General features: G+C 36.0%; 3 protein-coding genes across 5 annotated transcripts in view; 1 reads left to right on the forward strand and 2 right to left on the reverse strand.

Annotated features, from left to right (window-relative positions):
• The window catches only part of LOC117111950, a 6,497-nt gene extending 3,831 nt beyond the window's left edge, over positions 1–2,666 (forward strand). For all 3 annotated transcript variants that reach the window (XM_033255010.1, XM_033255009.1, XM_033255008.1), the window contains 2 exons: positions 668–732; positions 1,865–2,666. In XM_033255010.1, the coding sequence (XP_033110901.1) occupies positions 668–732; positions 1,865–2,578 (779 nt within the window). In that variant the 3' untranslated portion in view covers positions 2,579–2,666. The remainder of the gene's footprint in view (positions 1–667; positions 733–1,864) is intronic.
• Positions 2,667–3,167: 501 nt separating this feature from the next.
• On the reverse strand, positions 3,168–8,611 carry LOC117111951. Its single transcript, XM_033255011.1, has 6 exons — positions 8,391–8,611; positions 7,554–7,720; positions 7,321–7,405; positions 6,084–6,260; positions 4,296–4,441; positions 3,168–3,653 (listed from the first exon to the last, which is right to left on the reverse strand). The coding sequence occupies exons 1-6, from the start codon at positions 8,494–8,496 to the stop codon at positions 3,591–3,593; spliced, it is 744 nt and encodes a 247-aa protein (XP_033110902.1). The 5' UTR covers positions 8,497–8,611; the 3' UTR covers positions 3,168–3,590.
• A 3,654-nt stretch (positions 8,612–12,265) lies between these two features.
• On the reverse strand, positions 12,266–19,269 carry LOC117111930 (JNK1/MAPK8-associated membrane protein-like). The gene is made up of 8 exons (XM_033254974.1): positions 19,049–19,269; positions 17,544–17,647; positions 17,291–17,445; positions 16,947–17,026; positions 15,761–15,881; positions 15,018–15,187; positions 13,948–14,024; positions 12,266–12,915 (listed from the first exon to the last, which is right to left on the reverse strand). Exons 1-8 carry the CDS (start codon positions 19,149–19,151, stop codon positions 12,706–12,708), a joined length of 1,020 nt encoding a protein of 339 aa, XP_033110865.1. The 5' UTR covers positions 19,152–19,269; the 3' UTR covers positions 12,266–12,705.
• Between the last annotated feature and the right edge of the window lie 1,954 nt (positions 19,270–21,223).

Raw genomic sequence — 21,223 nt, forward strand, 5'->3', positions numbered from 1 at the left:
TCTTTTTTTTTCCCCTTTGTTGGGGGGGGGGGGAATTCCCCCCCCCCCCCCCCCCCACCAATGAATGTGTGTGACTTGGTGGTCTGCGTATGTACAATTACGATGGGATAGGATTAATTAAAGAAAATTCTTTTACTTACCTTGAAATTAGAAAATTCCTGTTTCCTATTGACTTTTGTAATATCGTATTAATTCAAATAAACGCCCCGCTTTGAATAAAGAGTCTTCACCCCTCCAATAAACTGCCCCTCCGAAGCCCTATTTGGAAAAAACTCCTCCCTCAAATAAACGCTCCGGGGCGTTTATTTTTTCCTCGAAATAAACGCCCCCATAAATGACTTTAAACAAAAATAATGGAAGCAACATCATTCTTAACACACAATGCTCTACTCCAGTAGAATTACATCTTTTTAAACCTGGTTGGGATCAATTTTGACGGTAATAATGTGTTGTAGTTCCACATTTACAGTGAAATTAAGAGGCGTTCATTTAAGTATATAGGCCCCTACGTATCTCTTTTACACCAAAAAATAAACATCTCCTTAGAATAAACCCTTCTCAACAATAAACGCTCGGGGCGTTTATTTATATGTAAATACGGTATTTAAGTAAATTTCTGAGTAAATTGTTTGAAATTGCAAGCATTGGTTTTCGAATTTATTTGCAGGTTGTAGCAGTAATCTTGCTTCAGACTTCCTCTCTTCTTCACCACATTCCTCTTCCACAGGAACAGTAAGTGACCTACAGTACTTATTAGGCGCGGCACTTTACGCAATATAGGACGGGAAGGAGATGGGTGGACGTGGTTTTGTGCTCATCAGAGCGTGAAGGCCACAGTAAACAATGGGCGCTTAACCAGAATCGCCGTTGTCGACGGCTCCCCGTCCCCTTTCGTAAAGTGCCATTTTACGCAATTGTAATATAGTTTTTATGGTTTTTTTTTTCTTTTCATTTTTAATTTGATATTGCAACTTGTTCTCATGGTATTGTTTTTAAATTGGAATAAATTCGTATTGATTGATTGATTCGTTCATACTTTAGTCAACTGACAAGACACAATTCTCCTTTATGGCATTATTGCTTGATTTGTAGGCAACACAAAAGAGGCTTATGTATAATTTTTGAAATTGAAAGTTGAATTGAAACGTTTACGAACGCCCTCTGGCGAGAATTTGCGAGGCTACGAATAACAGAAATAATGGAACGCGGTGATAAGTTGGTTATGCGAGTGAAAAGAGAGGAATACAGAAAAACGACCTGTATCTCTCGTTTTTCTGTTACATTTACGCCGCCAAACATTGTAATTATTATAATCAGGCCAAAATAAAAATGCTTAAACATTTTTGTGACGTCACTTTGATGACGTAAGCATTCCCATTGTCATGGTTTGTGATTCATGATAATAATTTATTTCATCAAAAAATTAAAATCTTGATTGAAAACTTTTTGCAAATCAAATCCTTAGCAAAAAGAGCATGGAGAAAGAGATGTGATTTTTTTTTTATTAATTTGACTTTGTGTTGTGTAAATGTGTTTTGTACAATACTATATAGGTATGAGATACCATAATATATGTACACGTGCAGTATGATGTACTGTTACTGTAGTTCCGTTGCCTCTGGATGTTTAATTATAAAGGCAACCGTAATACTGGTACTTTCTCCAACGGAGAATGAGTGTGACGTCAAACATGGCTATCGACTGCGCGCTCAACACAATCTCAGCAACAAATCGTGCATCTGGGTCTAGTTTCCATTAGTACGATGGAGGGTATCTCAGTTCCACAGGTTCCGAGACCTTTTTCACAACATCTCGGTGGAATCTGATTTTGATATTTAACAATTGTGTTCTTTCGTCTTTTCAGACAACTAAGGACTCTCACTCAAATGAATCTAATGATGATCAACCGAAAAAACATGTAAAACGGAAATCAAGAAGCCACCATAGGTTGTCGACGGCTTCCATTCTTTTGTGTTCCAACTCTGATAGCAGTTCTAGTACTGAGGTTGCACCCCACCATACTAATCTTTCTGCGTGTAATATTGAATACAGCCAGTCTACAATCGATACATTTGATGATGGTCTGAAGACAAACGAATCATCTGACTCGTCCGCTTATTTTGGTTCGTCACTAGGTAAACGACAGAGTGCGCACTCATCGCTGTCTTCTAAACATAACAAAAATCAATTAGGAAAAATATATAATAGACTTGCTCTGGACGATTGCATCCCAGCCGAGAAAACAAAAGCAAAGAAGCGTAGATTTTCCACAGTGATATTTTCTAGCACAAGTGGTATTATATCGGATCAGGACCGAGAACGTAAACGTAAGCGATTTGGTCGGACTTTCCATGCACTGCGTAAATGCGGTCTTCTGAACCTCACACTACAGACAGCTGCCTTGATGGAGCACAATTCAATTTTAAATAAACAATTAAAAGACCTTAAAGAGGAATCCAACAATATGTATAAGTCATTGATGAAATTTTCTACGATGCAGCCAAACAGCGGGCAGACAGAAGAAGTTTTGAAATTAATGGACAGTTTAAAATCAATCGTGCAAAATAAGGATAATTAAAGGAAGTGAGTACACTCAATGGCTGTGTTAAACGTGGCTAAACTGGTCTGAGATAATGGGGCTTTCCGTTAAGTTCCACCCCTTGAATATTGTTGCTACACGCAACATGCGCGTATTCCTGGTCGCATTCTGGTTGGTCAGTTGTTAAGTTTGATTGATAGTTCATTATTAACATATTATTCCAAAGATATCTCGCCAATCATAAACATTAAAACAGAAAAACCTGTTGAATTTTAAAATTTAGAAGCTATATATACTTTTTTTGCTTTTAATTTCCAACACAAGACCGACAAAGTCATGGACTTGGTTCCTTCTGTCTGATAACCCTACTTTTTTAGGTATGAGAAAGTTAAACTCATATTTCTATGGAGAAAATAAATATGTTGTTATTATAATTGCAGTACGTATGTATTGAGAGCCATCATTTTGGGTCATAAAAACATTTTTTTGGAAGCAATACAATTCATGTACTCATGCGTAACATTCATATCTAACTGATTCCTGATTGGTTGCAACATGGTTGCCAACCGTCCTTGCATATTTTATCACTGTGTTTCACTCCCTTCGTTTACACTGATATACATAGTAATTATTGTTTATAATATATTTTATTTTTTATATACAGAAGGCCAGACATTAGTATTGGTTGGTACATGCTTCGGAATCCCCTCCCCTTGTTTTTTCCAACTTAATGATAAATAACACAATTGTAAACGTACATTATATTGTATTAAAATTATATTTAAAAAAAAACATTAACCGATTATACAATAATCTTCACACCATCTTCTGTCTCAATATTTTGAAGATCGTTTTAGTCTCAAGACCGTCACCCAGCGCTTGAGAAAACACGTTGATGCAAACGCAAGTTCACTCGTTTGCGTCAACAAATCAAAATTGTCCTCTTTGTTCATAACTTGTTCATAAGTAACACCATCATGCCAGATTCATTGTGCGTGTGCGTCATCGTACGCACGAGCTTTGGTGATATGCGACAAAACGACATCGTTGGCTACCAATTTGATAACGGTTGCATCACATTTAATGTATCCATATCTGCCAAGATATTTGCTCCCTGCAAAAAGGGCCGATTATTATTATTATTTCCACAAGTGCAAGAAATATAATATTATTTCTAGATTAGAATTGTGTGTGCTCAATCGATACAACATTATGCTTATAAAATATGGTACATAACCCGTTAGGCCTAATAGTATGTTAGGTTTGACAGGGTTGGTATGTCTGTCGTTTTCCCTCGTTAAATGGACGCTAAGCGAAGCCCCTTATTGGTCTCATCACAAAACGACAACGTAAACGCGGGTGTCTGTGGAACATCCGCGTATTGCTGGCTCTGTTCTGATTGGTCAGTTAACATTCCAGAATAGTTCACTGTGATGTCCAGTCCAAGTCTAGTCCAACTAAATTATCGTGCTGCTCGTGATTTATTTTTAAATGATTTATAGGGTCCTAAGGTCTTTCTTTTTTTCTTTTTTTTTTCTTTTTTTTTCTGGTGGGTAAAGACTACAAAAATAGGAGTATAATAACTTAGTAATGTATTATTCTATACTTCTTCATTACCACAAATACAATATCTATTAATACTTAATAAGATGAAGGTCTATGTGTACATTACGTAATGGATGGGCGGTGAAGTTATGTTACTATTATACTGTACAGTATTATTCTAGTAAAAAAAAAAAAAAAAAAAAAAAGAAACCTTTTGTTTGTCGATGCTCCGTCTTTGTAATGTCGGATTTTTAGCAATATCCTTTGGACACGTTTTAGGAACCTTTAACTCCTTGTTGGTTCGTGGCTGCGATAATTTTTCGAAGTTCTTGAATTTTCCAATCTGAATGACAGGACCTATAGAGAAAAAATTTTGTTTCAATATTTACGGTTTGCTTTCTTTGATTCTGTAGAAATTATTTCTAACATTTTTTTATATAATATTACGTAATATTGTGTAAAGCCTGGTTTCCATAAAATATCGTTACACGCCGCCGCTATCGCCGACTCCTTTGGCGACGATAATTGGTCAGTTGAATCAGGGAGCGTTCGCAGTGCAAAGATTGCAGTGAAAATGCTGTAGCGATTGTGTAGCGATGTAATAGAAACTGGGTGTAAGTAGTTATACTGCAGCTGTAAACCTCTGTCCCACACAATCAAATAATTGTGATACGCCGATATTTGGGTGTAAAATGATATATCATCATGTCCATATATGGGCACATCACACAAATTTGTGACATAAAATGTGATAGTGTGGATAGAGGTCATTAATAAACTTTCTACTGATAGAAACATATACGTACTAAATTCATTATTATACGGTCTACCTGAATTACTGATACATAAATTGACTCGCATACAGAATACTGCTGCCAGAATAGTTACGCGTTCGAAGAAAACGAACCATGTCACACCTATGCTGAAATCTTTACATTGGCTACCAATTAAAGAGCGTATTGCATTTAAAATTCTCCTCCTTGCCTATCGCAGTTCAATTGGTAAGGCACCAATCTACTTGTCCAAATTTAATACCTCCTTACATCCCTGGCAGGGACTCTTCGTTCCAATGACTTTGCGACTAGTCAATTCAAGAGGAGCAATAAGAGATTTTGGAGTACACGCACATTTGTGTCGGCGCGGCAGCACCTGATTTATGGAACCATTTACCTGAACCTATCAAGATGTCATTGTCTCTCGATTGCTTTAAAAAGGCACTAAAAAAGCATCTTTTCATCTCTTAGTCTTTTGTCCATTTGGTGTTTTCGTGTCGTCTCCGGACTCCTCTTTGGTGGCCAGTGTGGGGCTCTCTTTCTTTTTTATCGAGACAACGTCGCTGTCTTTGCAGTGCACGGTAGTGGAGCTAAGGGCTTATCCCAAGGTGGAAGGTACCGGAGCCCAGCATACTGCCTAACGTGTGCCTGCGTGCACACGGATGTGATAAATACGCTGTTTCGATATTAGATGGTGGAGTCCCATTCTGGTCACCTTTCGGTTTTTTCTGTGCCAATTGTCACTATTATTTTTGGTTTCGCGTTTCTTATTTAAGTTTTTATTTTAATTTTTATTAATCTTGGGCTATATTTCAGACATGTTAATGCGCCATGAGCGTCTGCGACGGATACCGGCGCATTATAAATGTCCGTTTATTATTACCTATGAAGTGCGTCATATAAAACGAGACTGCGCACCTCATAACAGCCAATCGAATAGTGCCAAAAAATCTGACAAAAAGGTCGGTAAAAGCCGGGCACTTACAGCGTCGTTCGACCGTCGGCCGACGGATCCAACTCCGCTCCCTGTGAGAGCTACACGACGGGACGCCGCCTACGGAGTGTCGGTGGAAGTCTTAACGGATCGTCATTAAAAACGATCCGTTGGGCTCTCGCCGTGGCGTTGCATTTTCTAGATAATCGCGTCGGCCTCGACCGTTGAGCGCAGTGAGCTGAGGTTCCGGCTTTAGAAAGCGCTTCTAAGCTTAAGCAACGCGCAAACTTACTTGGTGGAATGGTATTATAATTAATGAGATGAAATAGTTCCGAAGTCGGCAAGCAACCCTCCTTGGTAACGGACAGTTGTTGCTCTCCGAGTATCCCGGATCGATTTAATTGAATCTCCCAATCGGTTACTTCAATGTCCTCCAATATGTGGTAATCTTCCAAAAACTCCGCATTATCTATAAAATAAGATTAAAAAGAAAATTAGACATGCTTTGGCCTTATTCTTTGCAGTGGCGGGTGCAAGAGAATGAGAAATGTTATTCCAACATAATGACAGAAAAATTCTTAGATTCACACCCACCTCGCTCCAACTCCAACTGAACTATTTTTTTCTGTTTTTTTAATCATCCTATATGCTTCATATCTATTTTATTATGGCATACGCATCGTATATTAAATACCAATTTTACTTATGTTTAAGTTAACGTAGTGATATGTTGAGGGTGAAAAATGTTGTTGAATCTCTGGTTCCATTTCTGCTGCAGGAGGCGTTGCTGCCGTTTCGAAATAGATTAAAATTGTGTAGGCTACATAATCCAGTAATTAATAATAATAGACCTAAAAACGAAGTTTAAGAAGCACAAGCTATGAATTTTATACCCAGACAAACGTAACCAAGAAAAAACTTGAAAGCTGTAGTCTACAAATATTACATTACAACAAAAGATAGAACATTATGCAGATGAACATAGTACTGATTGCAATTAAAATAAAAGTTAATGGACCCTTCCGCTAGCCCCGCCCTTTCAGTATTGTTGTTTAGCCTGTTTTCCACTAGGCGAATTTATTTGCGCGATTCGAAAGCGTCGGTTCATGCGCATGCGCATTCACATGCCTTTTGCGAAGCGAAAAAATGCGCAACTAATCAGAGCTCTGGAAGCGAACCGACGCTTTGATTCGCCTAGTTGAAAACCAGCTTTAAGGTTCCACAAAACAATGGCATAAACGTACCCTACGTAAACACGTGTGTTCTGGTCAACGCAAGTGTGTGTAAGGCACGCGCGTTTTCTGTTTTGTCAACTGTTGGGTTTGATTGACACTTCGGGTCTATGATTGATATCCATATTATTATTATTATTATTATTATTATTATTATTATTATTATTATTATTATTATTATTATTATTATTATTATTATTATTATTATTATTATTTATTTATTTATTTATTATTATTATTATTATTATTATTATTATTATTATTATTATTATTATTGATAACTACTTAGGTCGTTACCTGGAATACAGCGCAGTGGATCGGGCGCAGTCAATTCCCGTATCGTACAATTTGGAGAATTGTCCCCGAAAACCCATTCCAATTTCTGAAATTAATTAATTCATTCAATTAAATAGGATACACATATAAATATACTCAGAAGTTTTATTATTGCAAGCAGGAAGAGAACTACCTTTATATTTAATAAAATTGTATTATTTAGAAAACAGTGTACTGTAATATAATAGGTCAACCTTGTTATAATTGCGGAGTCGGTTCACGTAGGTGGTAGTCCCGGTTGCAACGTCGAAAGTACCAGTCCTCAACAAGGCGCGTGGCTTAATGAAGTCGTATGTGATACTGAGGTTGGTTGGATGAAAGCCTAAAAAACCGTCTGCCTGAATGAATATGAAATCCAAGTCTGAAAAGATACACATAATTAAAAATTTTAAAACGAAAATGTTCATAGAGTCAGGACTTAAGCTATTCATAGCCCTATTGTATTGGTATCACCGTTCAATTCGGCGTTTCCGCAAACACCGTAAACCAAATTTTATTAATTCTGGTGGGGGCCGGTAACGAACCGAACCGAAATATAAGAGCATTTATTTCAACTAATAGGCCTGTTTATAGAAGGTGACCATTCCAGCATATCCTAAAAGGCTGATATTCAGGACCTCTTAAATAAATGAAATAACGTGATACTTCATCAGCGATGTCTCAACAAGACCTAGAAGTTAAATGTGTTTTAGTCATAAGAAAAAAAAATCCCGTACTGTCGTCAGATTTGAACCTATGACCTATGAAGAAAATATACCTAAAATTTCTTTAAACAAAAAAAAGGAAGAATTACCCCCTTTCATAACATTTCTTTTAAAAAAAAGTGGGGAGGAGAGTTACCCCATGGACACTATAAATTAATTTTACAAATAAGAAAATGGCTATTCAATATTAGACTTATTTAAAACTCGTATATTTCTGCGACTAAGGCCACAAGAGTGGGAGAAATATCTGAGATATAAACAAATCAGTGTTCTCAAAATTCTACTGAAGTATATATATATAGGCCCTATATTAAATAATAACCTTACCATAGTCGATTCTGTACCGCTTTGGAAAGCAACATCGATCCTGGGCAGAGGCACAATACAAACAGCACACACTTATGAGCAACACGATAAATCTGGTGGAATCCATGTTGATGAATTGAATGCCGAACCCAAAATGCTAGGCCTACTAAGACTAGACAGATGAGTGAAAATCTTCAGAATCATAAGGGCGCTGGTCGAGCGCAGTTCCTGTCAAACCATATTATAAATTGACTTAACAGATGTGGTGAATGAAAAACAAAGACTTCGTATTAGAAGTGCCCTTGAAATCATGACGATGAAGATTAAAAGACAGACTGAAGAAGTTCAGAAAGTTATCTTAATTGTCTCCTGTGACCGATAAGACTAGGAGAATTATACAGCAGGCCGACTTAAATATTGAATCCCACGTACCTAAACCACAGGGATAATAACGTATCGATCGGCAATGATTGAGACTTAAGTGCCTGTAAATAATGGTGGTCGAAGCACCTATTACAAGTTTCATTACAGTGGACCACAACATCACAATTTGTTTTATAACCAAACCATCTCATGACTATAACTCTGTTGACAGTGTAAACCACACCAATTTCACGCTGATTTAATTAGTCAACACCATGTGAACACACTGACTCCTGTGTACACTCTGATATTTCTTTTGAAAGTTGGGTGGAGGCGACGGTAGATTTGGGATCGATGACTAAATAAGGGGCGCCAGGTTGCAAAAATATTTTACAGGGGTCCCAAGTCTCCTGGAAATCAGGACGGCCTCCCGCAATCTGCAAGGAAGCAAGAATCTCTCGGAAATTAGCCCACATTCCGCAAATTCAGAATATTTGCATGTTTTCACTACTTTATTAGCAATTGTCTCACGAAAATCTCCCCCCCGCCCCCATTATTCAAAATTTTAAAAAAAAATGGAGAGAAAAAGAAAATCATATTTAAAGTCTGAGTGCCATTTCCGGTCTGCTTTAATACTAAAATTTTCCTACCTCAGCCCCAACCATGGTGGGGCTCAGGTGGTATTGACCCTACATCTGTGAAATCCCTCCCTTCCCCCCACCCAATCCCCTATTGAGTTGCTCAAAATATATCGAAAGTGGTCCAGGGGGTGAAGCCCCATAAAAGTTTCAAAGGCTTATTTAATTTTAGAGTCTACTTGTACGTAGAAAATACAGTACATATAATTTTTTTTTTTCGAGCCGGCGAATTGTGTTTTTTTTTCCCTGATGGGAGACCTATATCCCCCTCCACCACACCACTGGCGCCACCCCTGCTCCCGGAATTGACTACTTCCGAATTGGGACCCTGAAATAAGGCGATAAGGTAATTTTAGAGGAGCGACTGAGAATGATATGCGGTTTTTTTTTGCTCGCTAGATACGCCCCTGCAAATGTCCTGGTCCTTATAACGTCCGGGATTTTGTCATCAAAAGGAAACACACTCCTGGACGTCTGCAAGTAAGCCGAAGTAGAAGAACTTAAGAAGCTGCATCCTCTTCCTTGGTCTTTGTTGCTACTCCCAATGGTCACGTGTTATCGTTTACGTTCACACTTGGGTATAACTCGACCATGTGACTGACAACTTTTGTAAGAGATTGACAGGTTTAGTATGCGATAACCTCTCCCTTTATCAAATCAAGTGTCATACTCTTGAAAGAATTATCATCTGGCTACAATTGTAAATTATAAATAATAATAATAATGTTATATTTATATAGCGCATATTGCACATTGCCCCAATGCGCTTTACAAAGAAATAATATAGGCCAACTGAGAAAATGCAAATAACAATAAAATTACAAATTATTAATTTGTCGTTTTTTTTTTTGTTTTTTTGTTTTGTTTTGTTTTTTGTAGGCCTATTGGATAATTCCTGATGATGACATAATTAATGTCGAAATATTGAATCCCAACACGATGGCGTGTATTTCAATACTTGGAGTATGTATTATACTTTCTTATCTGAGATTAATCAGTGGACCTTTCGGCATTATACTACCTATTGGATAAATAGTAGCTAATGTTGATATTTAATTAATTTTAATTTTTTATGTGCTTATTGAATTGTAAAGTTCAGACAGTAAATAACTAATTATACTTTCATCTAAAAATTGTAAATTATCATTAATAATAAGGGTATTTGGTTTTAACATATATTTTTATCATTTGATATTATTAACAAAGATAATGCAACATTATCTCAATTATGTAATTTATACTTTAAAAATTTTAATTTTAATAACAATGCATTAATCATTGGTGCATACAGACATCAAATTCAGAAATCATGAACGACAACATAGAAACACTCAAGGCCAATGGACCTTTTCGCTAAGCCCCGCCCCTTGGATATTGTTGCTCAGGTCCCATAAACCGAAGACGTACGTAAACATGTGCTTTGCAGGATATGCAAGTGTTCCTTGTCTGATTGGGTCAGTTGTTGAGTTTGATTGACACTCAGAAAGGGTCCATCGAAGCCGGGCACTCGCTCGTTGGCCACGATTCTATAGGGAACTACAGTGTTACGTCACGATACCACGTGATACTACTCCGTTGCTATCGTTGCAAAATACGTTCAACCCAACGCTAACAAACTATTGATCCCAATATCTAATGTAATTATTAAGATGTTGTATTTTACTTTTTCTTTGTAAATTTTAATTGATGATTAAATGTGTGTTCGATAATTAATATAATGCGAGCTTTTGTATTTTTAGTACATTTTGATGGTAAAATATTAGATTTTAAAATGCCTATTCCAGAAAGCCTATGGAGTCATTCAGGCGTAATGAACGGTAACCTACGTCTGTTGACAACAGAGAGCGCCACCTGGCGTCGTGACGACACGACTGCGGTACTCTATGGAGAACGCAACACCACGATGCGCGTGCAACGGATCGTTTTTAATGACGATCTGTTCAGATGGCAACCGACAATGCGCAGACGTCGCATCTCCTGGCGTTGTGCAGTGATGTCCGCCTTAACTGTCATATTTCATAATACACAATCCTTTTTATGTCAACAATAAGAAATCAAATGGTAATAATAATATTAATAACTTTATTTATTATCTATTCACAATTTATTTACAAGTTGCAAAATTCTAAAATAATTAGAACAAAAAATTACACATAATAATGTTTGCGATGTACTGGAAGGTAGTGTTTGCCTGATTTACATTAGAATAAATTTTGCTACTACTGTACCAGCTTATTTTATTTATTTAAACTACATCCAACAGTGGTAACGCCCATTACAGGACGTCTTTAAAATACACAAACAATATATAAATAAATAGTAAAATACAAGATAACATACAATATAAAACAAAGGTAACCAAAAAAAAATCGTTCCTAGAAGAGATATCAATAGTAGTATTGTTACGTGTAATAGATTTGCAGTGACAGGAGAGTCTGAATTTTCAATAAAACCGCTTTTGGTAACACTGACTCAGCTACAGGTCATAATAATATACAAAAGGAATAAATCGTTTATAGTAGAAATTGTGCACTTTTTGAGTTTGTAAAAATATTGGCCTAATAAGTATACACGCTTCCAATTTTAACAATGTTCAGTGCATTGTTTTCACAATAAATTTAGCCTCTGATAACTGCTGCACCGACAAAATCGATCTAGTGGTTTCTGAGATGGTTACGAAATGTATAAACAATTGCGTTTTTACACTCGGTTTTGGTCTGGAAAATACATACCGCACTTGGAAAAATGAAAGACAAAATTCATGAGTCATGCGTAATTGTTATTCTTTCCATTCACTTTTAAAAGTGGGGTTTTAGAAGATTGGTGAAAAGTGGGAAGGGGGACAATCGATATGATGTCCCCCTACTTTGAAAAGTGGAGGGGACGTGTCCCCTGTCCCCCACCGATCGATTCCCATGCGCACTCTCAACGAGCTTCAGAAAAGTGTTAAAATTTGCTAAAATGTCTGGCGGTGGCTGATACTACATTTTCAATTGGTCAGTTGTTGAGTTTGACACTCAGAAAGGGTCCATCAAAGCTGATCACATTATCACATACCCACTCTCAACGAGCTTCGGAAAAGTGTTAAAATTTGCTAAAATATCTGGCGGTGGCTGATACTACATTTTCAATTGGTCAGTTGTTGAAGACATTTTCAAACCCCTGGCGGTCAGAGTGTTAATAAAATACATAAATTTGGATTCAACATGTCAGATATGCAACTGTCCAACAAGTGTACCACTTCAACGCTCTAATAATTTTGTAATAAATAATGCGTCTTCATACATTTTCTTCATTCATTTCACAAAACTTCTGTATTACTATTCTTCAAAAATTCATGGTTGAAAGGACAGAATTCGAGTAGGATCTGAGAACTTGTAGGTAAGTATAAAGAAAACAGATGGAACAACGACGAGGATCAGTAACGGAAGATGAACTTTGAGATTCTCGAGCTCCGTAAATGATATAATACCATATGCATGGATCGTCCAATGGAGAAATAAAATCAAAATGTTCCTCTTTCCACGAAATATGTGCCAAAGTCTCTGAAAGATAAAAGAAATACATATAATAATACAATTTATATATATATATCTTAAGAATACCACAATAATTTTCAACCTCAATACCATATAGGCAAAGCCCAATGAATTTTATTATCAAAACTCAGTATACTATAAAACAAACATGTTTCGGCAAATCCTTCGCCATCTTCAGTGAAACGATTGCTAACATGCAATCTACTATTTAAAGGGAGTGAAAACTGTGAAGCATTGTATGAAAATTTATATCCAATTCCGCTTTCTTAGACATTAGCGACAATATCCGAGGGTAGGTGCTTAGCAGACAAGTCAATTTAACTGACGTGTCCGTCTGACCTCTATCAATTCATTGAATGCTGACATGACACAATATTTATTATTTTTCATGTATAGGTCTATCACAGTGTATCAGCAATACGATTATGGCATTTTAGAGTACCGTAACTCCTGAAATTAGCACTGCAGCGAATATACAATTTTTGTTTTGCGGCTTCAGTGCGGCAGTTTTCAAGAGCAGCGCTTAATGGAGCGCATCACTTGTTTAAGAGCGAGGCTTATTTAAAAAAATTTTGACATCGCACTTTTCATGCCCATTCCCAAGTTACCTACTGTATCTCACGCATTCCCGTAGTTCAGTTGGCCTATCATAGGCCCTACATCATTGTAAATAAACATTCATAAAAGATATGCTTTTGTCTTTAATGTGTTATTTATTTGTTTGTTTATATTTTGCTATTGGGTATGTACTCTCTATTAAGCACTGCAGCGGTAAGAATAAAATTATTTTGAATGAGCACTGCGACGCTTATTCAGGAGCGGCGCTTATTGGAGGATTTACGGTGAGGAACGATGTCAAAATCCCAACTACGGTAACAGCATCTGCGAAGCTACTGATGTTAATAGATGGTATAAGACATTTTTGTGCAAGGTTGTTGTTTTGTGGGTCTTTACTTAGAATACTGTATCAAAGAGAGGATAAGCAGAATGGTTCATTATGCTGAAAGATAATACAGAGAACGATAAAAATATACTCACAGTTTCCTGTTGTTTTAGAAAGTGCATCGCACTTGTAATGAGAGAAATCACAATCATTAGAAAAGGAAATGAGTAATCTGCAATTAAATTTTTAAAAAGATATAAAATGTGCTATAATAATTCTGAAATTCTGTTGACATCACAACAAAAAATGATATCAAATACAGTTACATAATCAAATTTTTAGTCAACCTATCGCCCTACAACGTAGGCAGTCCAAGCCTTTTACATGAATCAATAATAAAATTCAGCTTGTAATGTATTGCCAAGAGTGTTTTAGCCACAAATGATGATAATGCAGTTGATGTACTCGTAAACATTATCGTTTTCGTAAGGTTGCAAAATATCCCTAATCATAATAATAACATGCACAAGATAACTACCGTATCTTGCGTATAAGGCAACTCGTGTATAAGACGAACACAGAGTTTGAGAAGGTTTTTGGAATATTTATATATGTTGGTGTATTAAGACCACCCCACCCACATTTCAATAAAGGAATTCATTTTTTTTTTTTGCTCTTTATGACCTTGATGCTGCATCTACCTGGCTAAAAACAGATCCAAAATGTAGTGCTAATTTTCAAATAATGCCTTATAGGCTTTTAAATATTAATTAAAATCATATTTCCCAGTATCTAAAATTGTGGTTATTCATACCAACATTTAGTAGGTTCATTGCAGTAGTAAACTTGAATGTTACGGATGATTTGTAAATAAGACAAACATGATATCTAATATTCTTTGTATACTGCGCGTAGAAGACGACCCGGTCTTTTGATAGTAATTTCCTATTTTAAGCCTTGTCTTATACGAGAGTGTATACGGTAACATATATTTTTTTGTGTTTTTGTTAGGTTTTTAATCATTAATTATTATTAGGTTCTGATACATCAGTTAAAAAAAAATTAATGATACACTGTCTAGCTCTGAAGGTCTCAGAGATGATGACCGCTTGGTAAATCGTTACTCAGTAACAAAGCGGTATTACATGCCATGTGACATGCTGCAGCAATGCACTCTTGTGGAGTTACACATTGATTTATATATTACCACTGAGATGATACTTACAGATAAGTCCTGCGCATACAGCGTGAATGACGACCAAAATTGGCAAGAAGTAGAGGGCAGCATATATTGAATTTCTACCTTGGTTTTTACAAAACTTTACTGACAGAATCGGTCGAAATAGAACCATCAACACCCACTGATAGCCAAAGAATATGAACACCATACTGTACCTAAAAAGAAAGCAAACAAATGGATATCTCATTAATATCTACACTAACAAATAACTGGAGATTTAGCGCTCTTTGAGTTTGATATATTCATAGTGGGATTTTTAAAAATGACCTAGCCCTATAAACCTAAACTTACTCTATAAACTGAAACATGGTTGGCAGTTGGGAGTTCATCTACCATTTGTTCAGCTATTTTATTTCTTGCTGCTGGGTGTTTATCCACCCTCCCACCGGCAGCTGCTAAGACCACCAAATGGGGTTGCCAGAATCAGTGTCCAGTGGCTTGATCAGATGCAGTTTATAATGTTGTACCCATGAGCTGGGAGAACACTTTAGAGCATGGGGCCAGAACCATAAATAAACACTCCCCAGAAGACTTCAGGTGGCATTATGGTGTGACTGACAACAGCAGCTTGGCTGGTGGTAGATTTGTGATTGAGTATCTAGTAGGATATGGCATCTGCTGAATTACATGCATATGACTAAACCAGTGGTCATGCTAGTCATGGGGGAGGGAGGTCCAAGGGGACCCCTGCTATTGCAGTATATAAACATAAAAATATATAAACATACAGTGGATAAACAGCTTCTTGTGTGCAGTGAATCTTGTTTTTGTAGTCAGGTACTGGGTTGAAGAACATAGTGTACCAATCTGATAACCTTTTAACGTCACATGATTTGATTCTGAGATCACCTGAAAATGTTAAAAATGAAATTGAAGTTACAGCAAATTAAATCATTTCAATTCTATTTATGCGTACAAATGTCATCAAAGGGCAATATCTGCTTAGAATTACACAACAATGTATTATATACAAGAACAATATTATAGTGCATATAATAATAATAATTGTCAATTATATAGCACATACTGTCGAGACTTGTAAGCGCTTAGCATTATTACCCCTCCCCCGGTCAAGGGTTCAAGTACATATGGAACACATACTCAGGTCCCTTAGGAGAATTCCATAATGTCGTTGGTGTAAAAGGTCATTGTAAATGTGTGATAGCTCGTATATGCTCCTTCATCTCAAATTCAAGTTCAAGTTCTACATGAAATTCTTTTTCCAAGGTTGAACATACTGTACATATAAATAGACTTTAATATAAAAATAGTTAAAAAGTAGCTAAAATACAAGATACAATTGATTAGTTAATATAAAAAAATATATATAATATTACAGTACTTAAACATAGAATCTTATTTAATAAACTGATTGCAACTATCTCTTATGGCTTGCATTGTTAAGTCGGATTGCAGATGGGAGAAAAAAGTTGTTATGATAAGAGGTTTTCTTTAATGAGGGAATAATGCGACCTGATTTACTGAAGTTAATATATTTACATAGAGGGTGTGTATCGTCATCTAATATACATTATTTAATTTCTTGATTATGATATCAGAATAGATATTTTCCATTCTTGAACATCCAAACTTTATACCTTTCTAGCGTACTACTGTATTATGATCTTATGTACTTTACCTGCATTTTGCTTTGTTACGCTATTGTAGCAATACAATACAACAAAATGACTTAATCAATTGAATCATAGCCTGATGAAATGAAATAATGTACCGTACTACGACCTACATTAAAACATCTTAATTTTATTAGGAAGTAAAGTTTTTGGTTAGCTTCTCTATTCATCGGATAACATTAGACGATGACGAAATTATCTAGCTGAGGTTAGGTCATTCACCTGAGAAAGATCTTATGGCATATATTAGTACTAAAGAAAATTCATGTAAAATTCTTACCAACAGTTTCTACAGAGAGTAATGTGAATATGCCAGCTGCCACGCACTCAAGTAATGCGCACACATGAAGTGCAAAAACACTAAAAGTATATATAAAGATATAAAATAGTAATGAAAGTGAAATTTAGTTTTCAATATTCATTTTCTGTATTTTATCCAGTTTCTCTATAATCATCTGTTTCATTCGTTAATTAGTTATTTATTTATTTATTTTTTTTTTTTTTCTATTTATATTTCCTTTGTTACTTGTGTTATGTATTGATGGTCCCTAATGATCAGCTCCGGCTGGATGGACCAAACTCGTAAAATATTGTTGAAATAAATAAATAAATTAGGACACTTACTTGATTTCCTTTGAGAAGTGATCAATAAAGAAAAAATGCAGAATAAGTGTGAGGAGGAACATAAAACCCAGGTAAAGCCAGGCATACAGGACAGGTTCACCTAAACATGACTGACAGACTGAGTACTGGTCAGGTCGTTCACCTTTTGGACAAGCCTACAGAAAAACAAAATCAATTTTTATTATTATTTTTACTGCAATTATTGTTGCAATTACATACTTATTACTTACTAAATACTCCCTAGCTTACTTACTTGACATTCTGTATAAGTCAAATTGTTGGCTGTTGTTTCATTGAAGGTGATTCGTCCACAGTACAGTCCTGGGCAGGTTGCTGAAGATAGAGCATCACCAGAAACTGATGAAGGAAATCAGAGAAAATTATTTATATAGGAGAAAACTTGATAAGGATCAATAAAGACTGGTTTCCTAAAAATCACTACACTGTCGCTAAGTCACAAGGTGTTTGCAGTGCCATTGTTGTACTGCGTAGTTGTCCCTGACGCAATCAGGAAGGCTCCCCGATTCGACCAACCAATCAGCATCACCAAAAGCTGTGGGCAATTCGCGTGTAGCGATTGTATGAACATCAATGCCATGACAGAGATATTCCCATGCATTCCACAAAGTTCATCCAAAAAGGCATTAACGATGAATGGTTTCAAAGTGATAGGATATGAAAAGTGGAATGAGTATAACATTTGATTTTATGTATGTCAAATATTTTTACCTGAACAGTGTGTATGACAGGGACAGAATAATGTACATTGTTTAAGCTGCTGCACCAGTGGATTTGACTTTTAAAATTAGGCCTAGGAAGGTCTAGTTTTTGTTCATAGTTCATATATTATTGATCAATGCAATGCAAACTTTCATTGTAACCCATCTTCTGGTTTGACATTTAGTATTTTTTTCTTAGATGCACTGTACTACCTGTAGGATGATGCTTAATTGTTTTCAATATATACCTTATGTGCATAAGCGCACCTAGGCTAGGCCTAGTTACTTAGGCCCCTACCTAGGCCAATGTATTGCCTATCAGCTAAGTTTGAATGACAATGACGATTTTAGTAATAGTAGAAATTATATCCCAGGAAGTTTCAATAGGCCTAATAATTCAAGCGTACATAGGCATATGGCGTCAAAACAAGTGAAATTCGTCTTCTGACGAGAATAATGAAGAACAATTGAGTTTTATAATGAATTATTTCAGTAAGTCTACAAAGTTGTTTTAAGACAATAGTGGTAGTTTTTATAGTTAAGTTGGGTCTCTTTCTTTATCTAACAGACACGTTTTATCGCATGGTATAGGCCTAAATACTACTATTCATTTCTGAAAAAGTAACATTTTATAAGCCAAAGTGTCAACATAATATAATGGTGACTGCAGGTATATGTGAAATAATGGCTGTCACACTAGCTTTTTAGAATAATTATGTTGTTATTTGTCGGACTCGGATAGCCCAATAACATATGATTACACACCAAATTTACCATATTTAATCGAGGAGAGTTGGAATTATAATAAACAAATATTTGATTTTCGACGATTGCCACCATGGCACGATGGCTGTCTCTTATACACATCTAGATGTGTATAAGAAGAGGGTCTAGGCCTAGAGCCGTTTAGACGGGTCTAGCTAGAGGCCTAGACCAGACCTACCTAGTGCCCTCCTCCTAGGCCCCTAGGCCTATGCCTAGTATTCTAGGCCTATCTTTGTTTGTCGGCCGTGGTCATGCGTATTTCAAGCGTACTCACTAGGCGAAAATGGATCTATCATTGGGTCGAATGTACTTGCGGCTGGCTGGTAGAAAACAAGCAAAATACAGACTTTTGTCAATCCAGTATACTGAATAAACATGTTGTTCACCAATCAAAACGTCAATTATGCAACATATCTGACTCTTAAATATTAAATTACTAATAACATTAGCCTACGGACGAGTAGCAGCTAGGCTAGGCCTACATCGTACTTTTTGATGTTGTCGACCAGGTAATTGAGGGCGCCAGACTACTACTTATAATTAGTGAAATCAGGTCCCCCGTGACCATTTTTCGGGGCCAAGGTTTCTCTAGTGATTTAGCATCATCACTGGGGTGTAAATAAAAAGTTGAACAAGGGGAAACTCCAGAAAAGGGCGGCGGTGGAACACATTTTTTTGGCGCTCATTTTTAAAATGGCCGCCAAAATTCAGATATTGGCTCATAACTTTTACTTATATTGATTCCGATCCTTGCGGTGATCGTTTACGTAAGGTTGAGAAACCTCCCTATTTGACTCATAATCATGTACGTAGGCAATACTCTATCACCTTCAACTCTGCTTCTTCTTGCTGGACTTTCTTTAATAAATCCTTGTTTTCTTGACTGTGTTGTATTCACTTTTTGGAATTTGTTAAACTCTATATTTTGATCGAAACTGGTCTTGTAGTCATGTGTATTAAGTAGGCCTATGTCTATCGCTTTGAATGCCATTCCTTCCTATATTATGTGACGATCGATTCTTCTTTACGATATTTAACATATTATAATTGTTGTTGGTTTGGGAGTTAAGATGCAAAAAAATCTGCAGCAATCCTATGGAGATTCTATTTGCTCTAACAAACTCAATCCTAGAATAACTTAACAAGTTTGTTTATATACCGTACACTTATGACAAATCATTAAATGAGCCAACTACCTAGCATACAATTGATTAAACTTTTTATTAAGAACTCATTAATCACCAATAAACAATTGGTGGGAACTGGTTAAGTGTTATGCTGAGAGAAACACTGAGTGAAACCTGCCAAAAGATATTAGAACGCAGAACGTTAAAATGATTATTAACGGTCATCAAGTACAGTTATACAATTTGTTTACCTGAGCTGGGAATACACAAAATATACATACAAATTAAATAAAAATATTAAAAATAATATAAAGTGCCTAAAATAAAGTTGAGTTGTTAATTGTCAAAGAGATTATCGGTAGGCCTATATAGAGATGTGACTGATAGTGAATAGTAGAGATGAGAGTGATGTCAAAACAAGTGAAATTCGTCTTCTGACGAGAATAATGAAGAACAATTGAGTTTTATAATGAATTATTTCAGTAAGTCTACAAAGTTGTTTTAAGACAATAGTGGTAGTTTTTATAGTTAAGTTGGGTCTCTTTCTTTATCTAACAGACACGTTTTATCGCATGGTATAGGCCTAAATACTACTATTCATTTCTGAAAAAGTAACATTTTATAAGCCAAAGTGTCAACATAATATAATGGTGACTGCAGGTATATGTGAAATAATGGCTGTCACACTAGCTTTTTAGAATAATTATGTTGTTATTTGTCGGACTCGGATAGCCCAATAACATATGATTACACACCAAATTTACCATATTTAATCGAGGAGAGTTGGAATTATAATAAACAAATATTTGATTTTCGACGATTGCCACCATGGCACGATGGCCGCCATCTTGAATTTCAAAATGGCTGCCATATAAGCTGTTTGAAACCATCCTTATTGGATTCAGAGAGCACAATAACATATTTGATTAGACACCAAATTTACCATTTTAAAACTAGAAGTGGAATTACATACCAATATTTTCGATTTTCGATGGTTTTATTGCGGCCATTTTAAATTTCAAAATATCTGTCATTCTAGCTTTTTGAATTATGTTTATTGGCCTAAGAGTGACCAAAATATAATTAGGCCCAAGTTTACCATTTTTCATAGATGGGAAGTGGAATTATACTGAAATATTCGATTTCTGTTTATTTTTTCACAAAATGATTGCCATTCTAAGTTCTTAAAAACATGTCTCAGTGGATTCAGTGAGCCAAATAACATATACTTAGACACTAGATTAAATGCTTTTTCATTGAATATAAGTAAAGTTATGAGCCAATATCTGAATTTTGGCGGCCATTTTAAAAATGGCATCCAA

The sequence above is a fragment of the Anneissia japonica genome, unplaced genomic scaffold, assembly GCF_011630105.1.
Source record: "Anneissia japonica isolate Jap-2015-1 unplaced genomic scaffold, ASM1163010v1 scaffold1594_len1068242_cov183, whole genome shotgun sequence".
Lineage (NCBI taxonomy): Eukaryota > Metazoa > Echinodermata > Crinoidea > Comatulida > Comatulidae > Anneissia > Anneissia japonica.

Coding starts and splice junctions, on each gene's coding strand:
- LOC117111951 (XM_033255011.1), bottom strand. CDS start 8,496: ATGGATTCCACCAGATTTATCGTGTTGCTCATAAGTGTGTGCTGTTTG. Junction 7,406..7,553: donor GACTCCGCAATTATAACAAG/GTTGACCTATTA, acceptor AATTAATTTCAG/AAATTGGAATGGGTTTTCGG. Junction 4,442..6,083: donor TTATAATACCATTCCACCAA/GTAAGTTTGCGC, acceptor TTTTCTCTATAG/GTCCTGTCATTCAGATTGGA.
- LOC117111930 (XM_033254974.1), bottom strand. CDS start 19,151: ATGTTTATTCAGTATACTGGATTGACAAAAGTCTGTATTTTGCTTGTT. Junction 17,027..17,290: donor CACTTCTCAAAGGAAATCAA/GTAAGTGTCCTA, acceptor ATATACTTTTAG/TGTTTTTGCACTTCATGTGT. Junction 15,882..16,946: donor ACTCTCTGTAGAAACTGTTG/GTAAGAATTTTA, acceptor TAACATTTTCAG/GTGATCTCAGAATCAAATCA.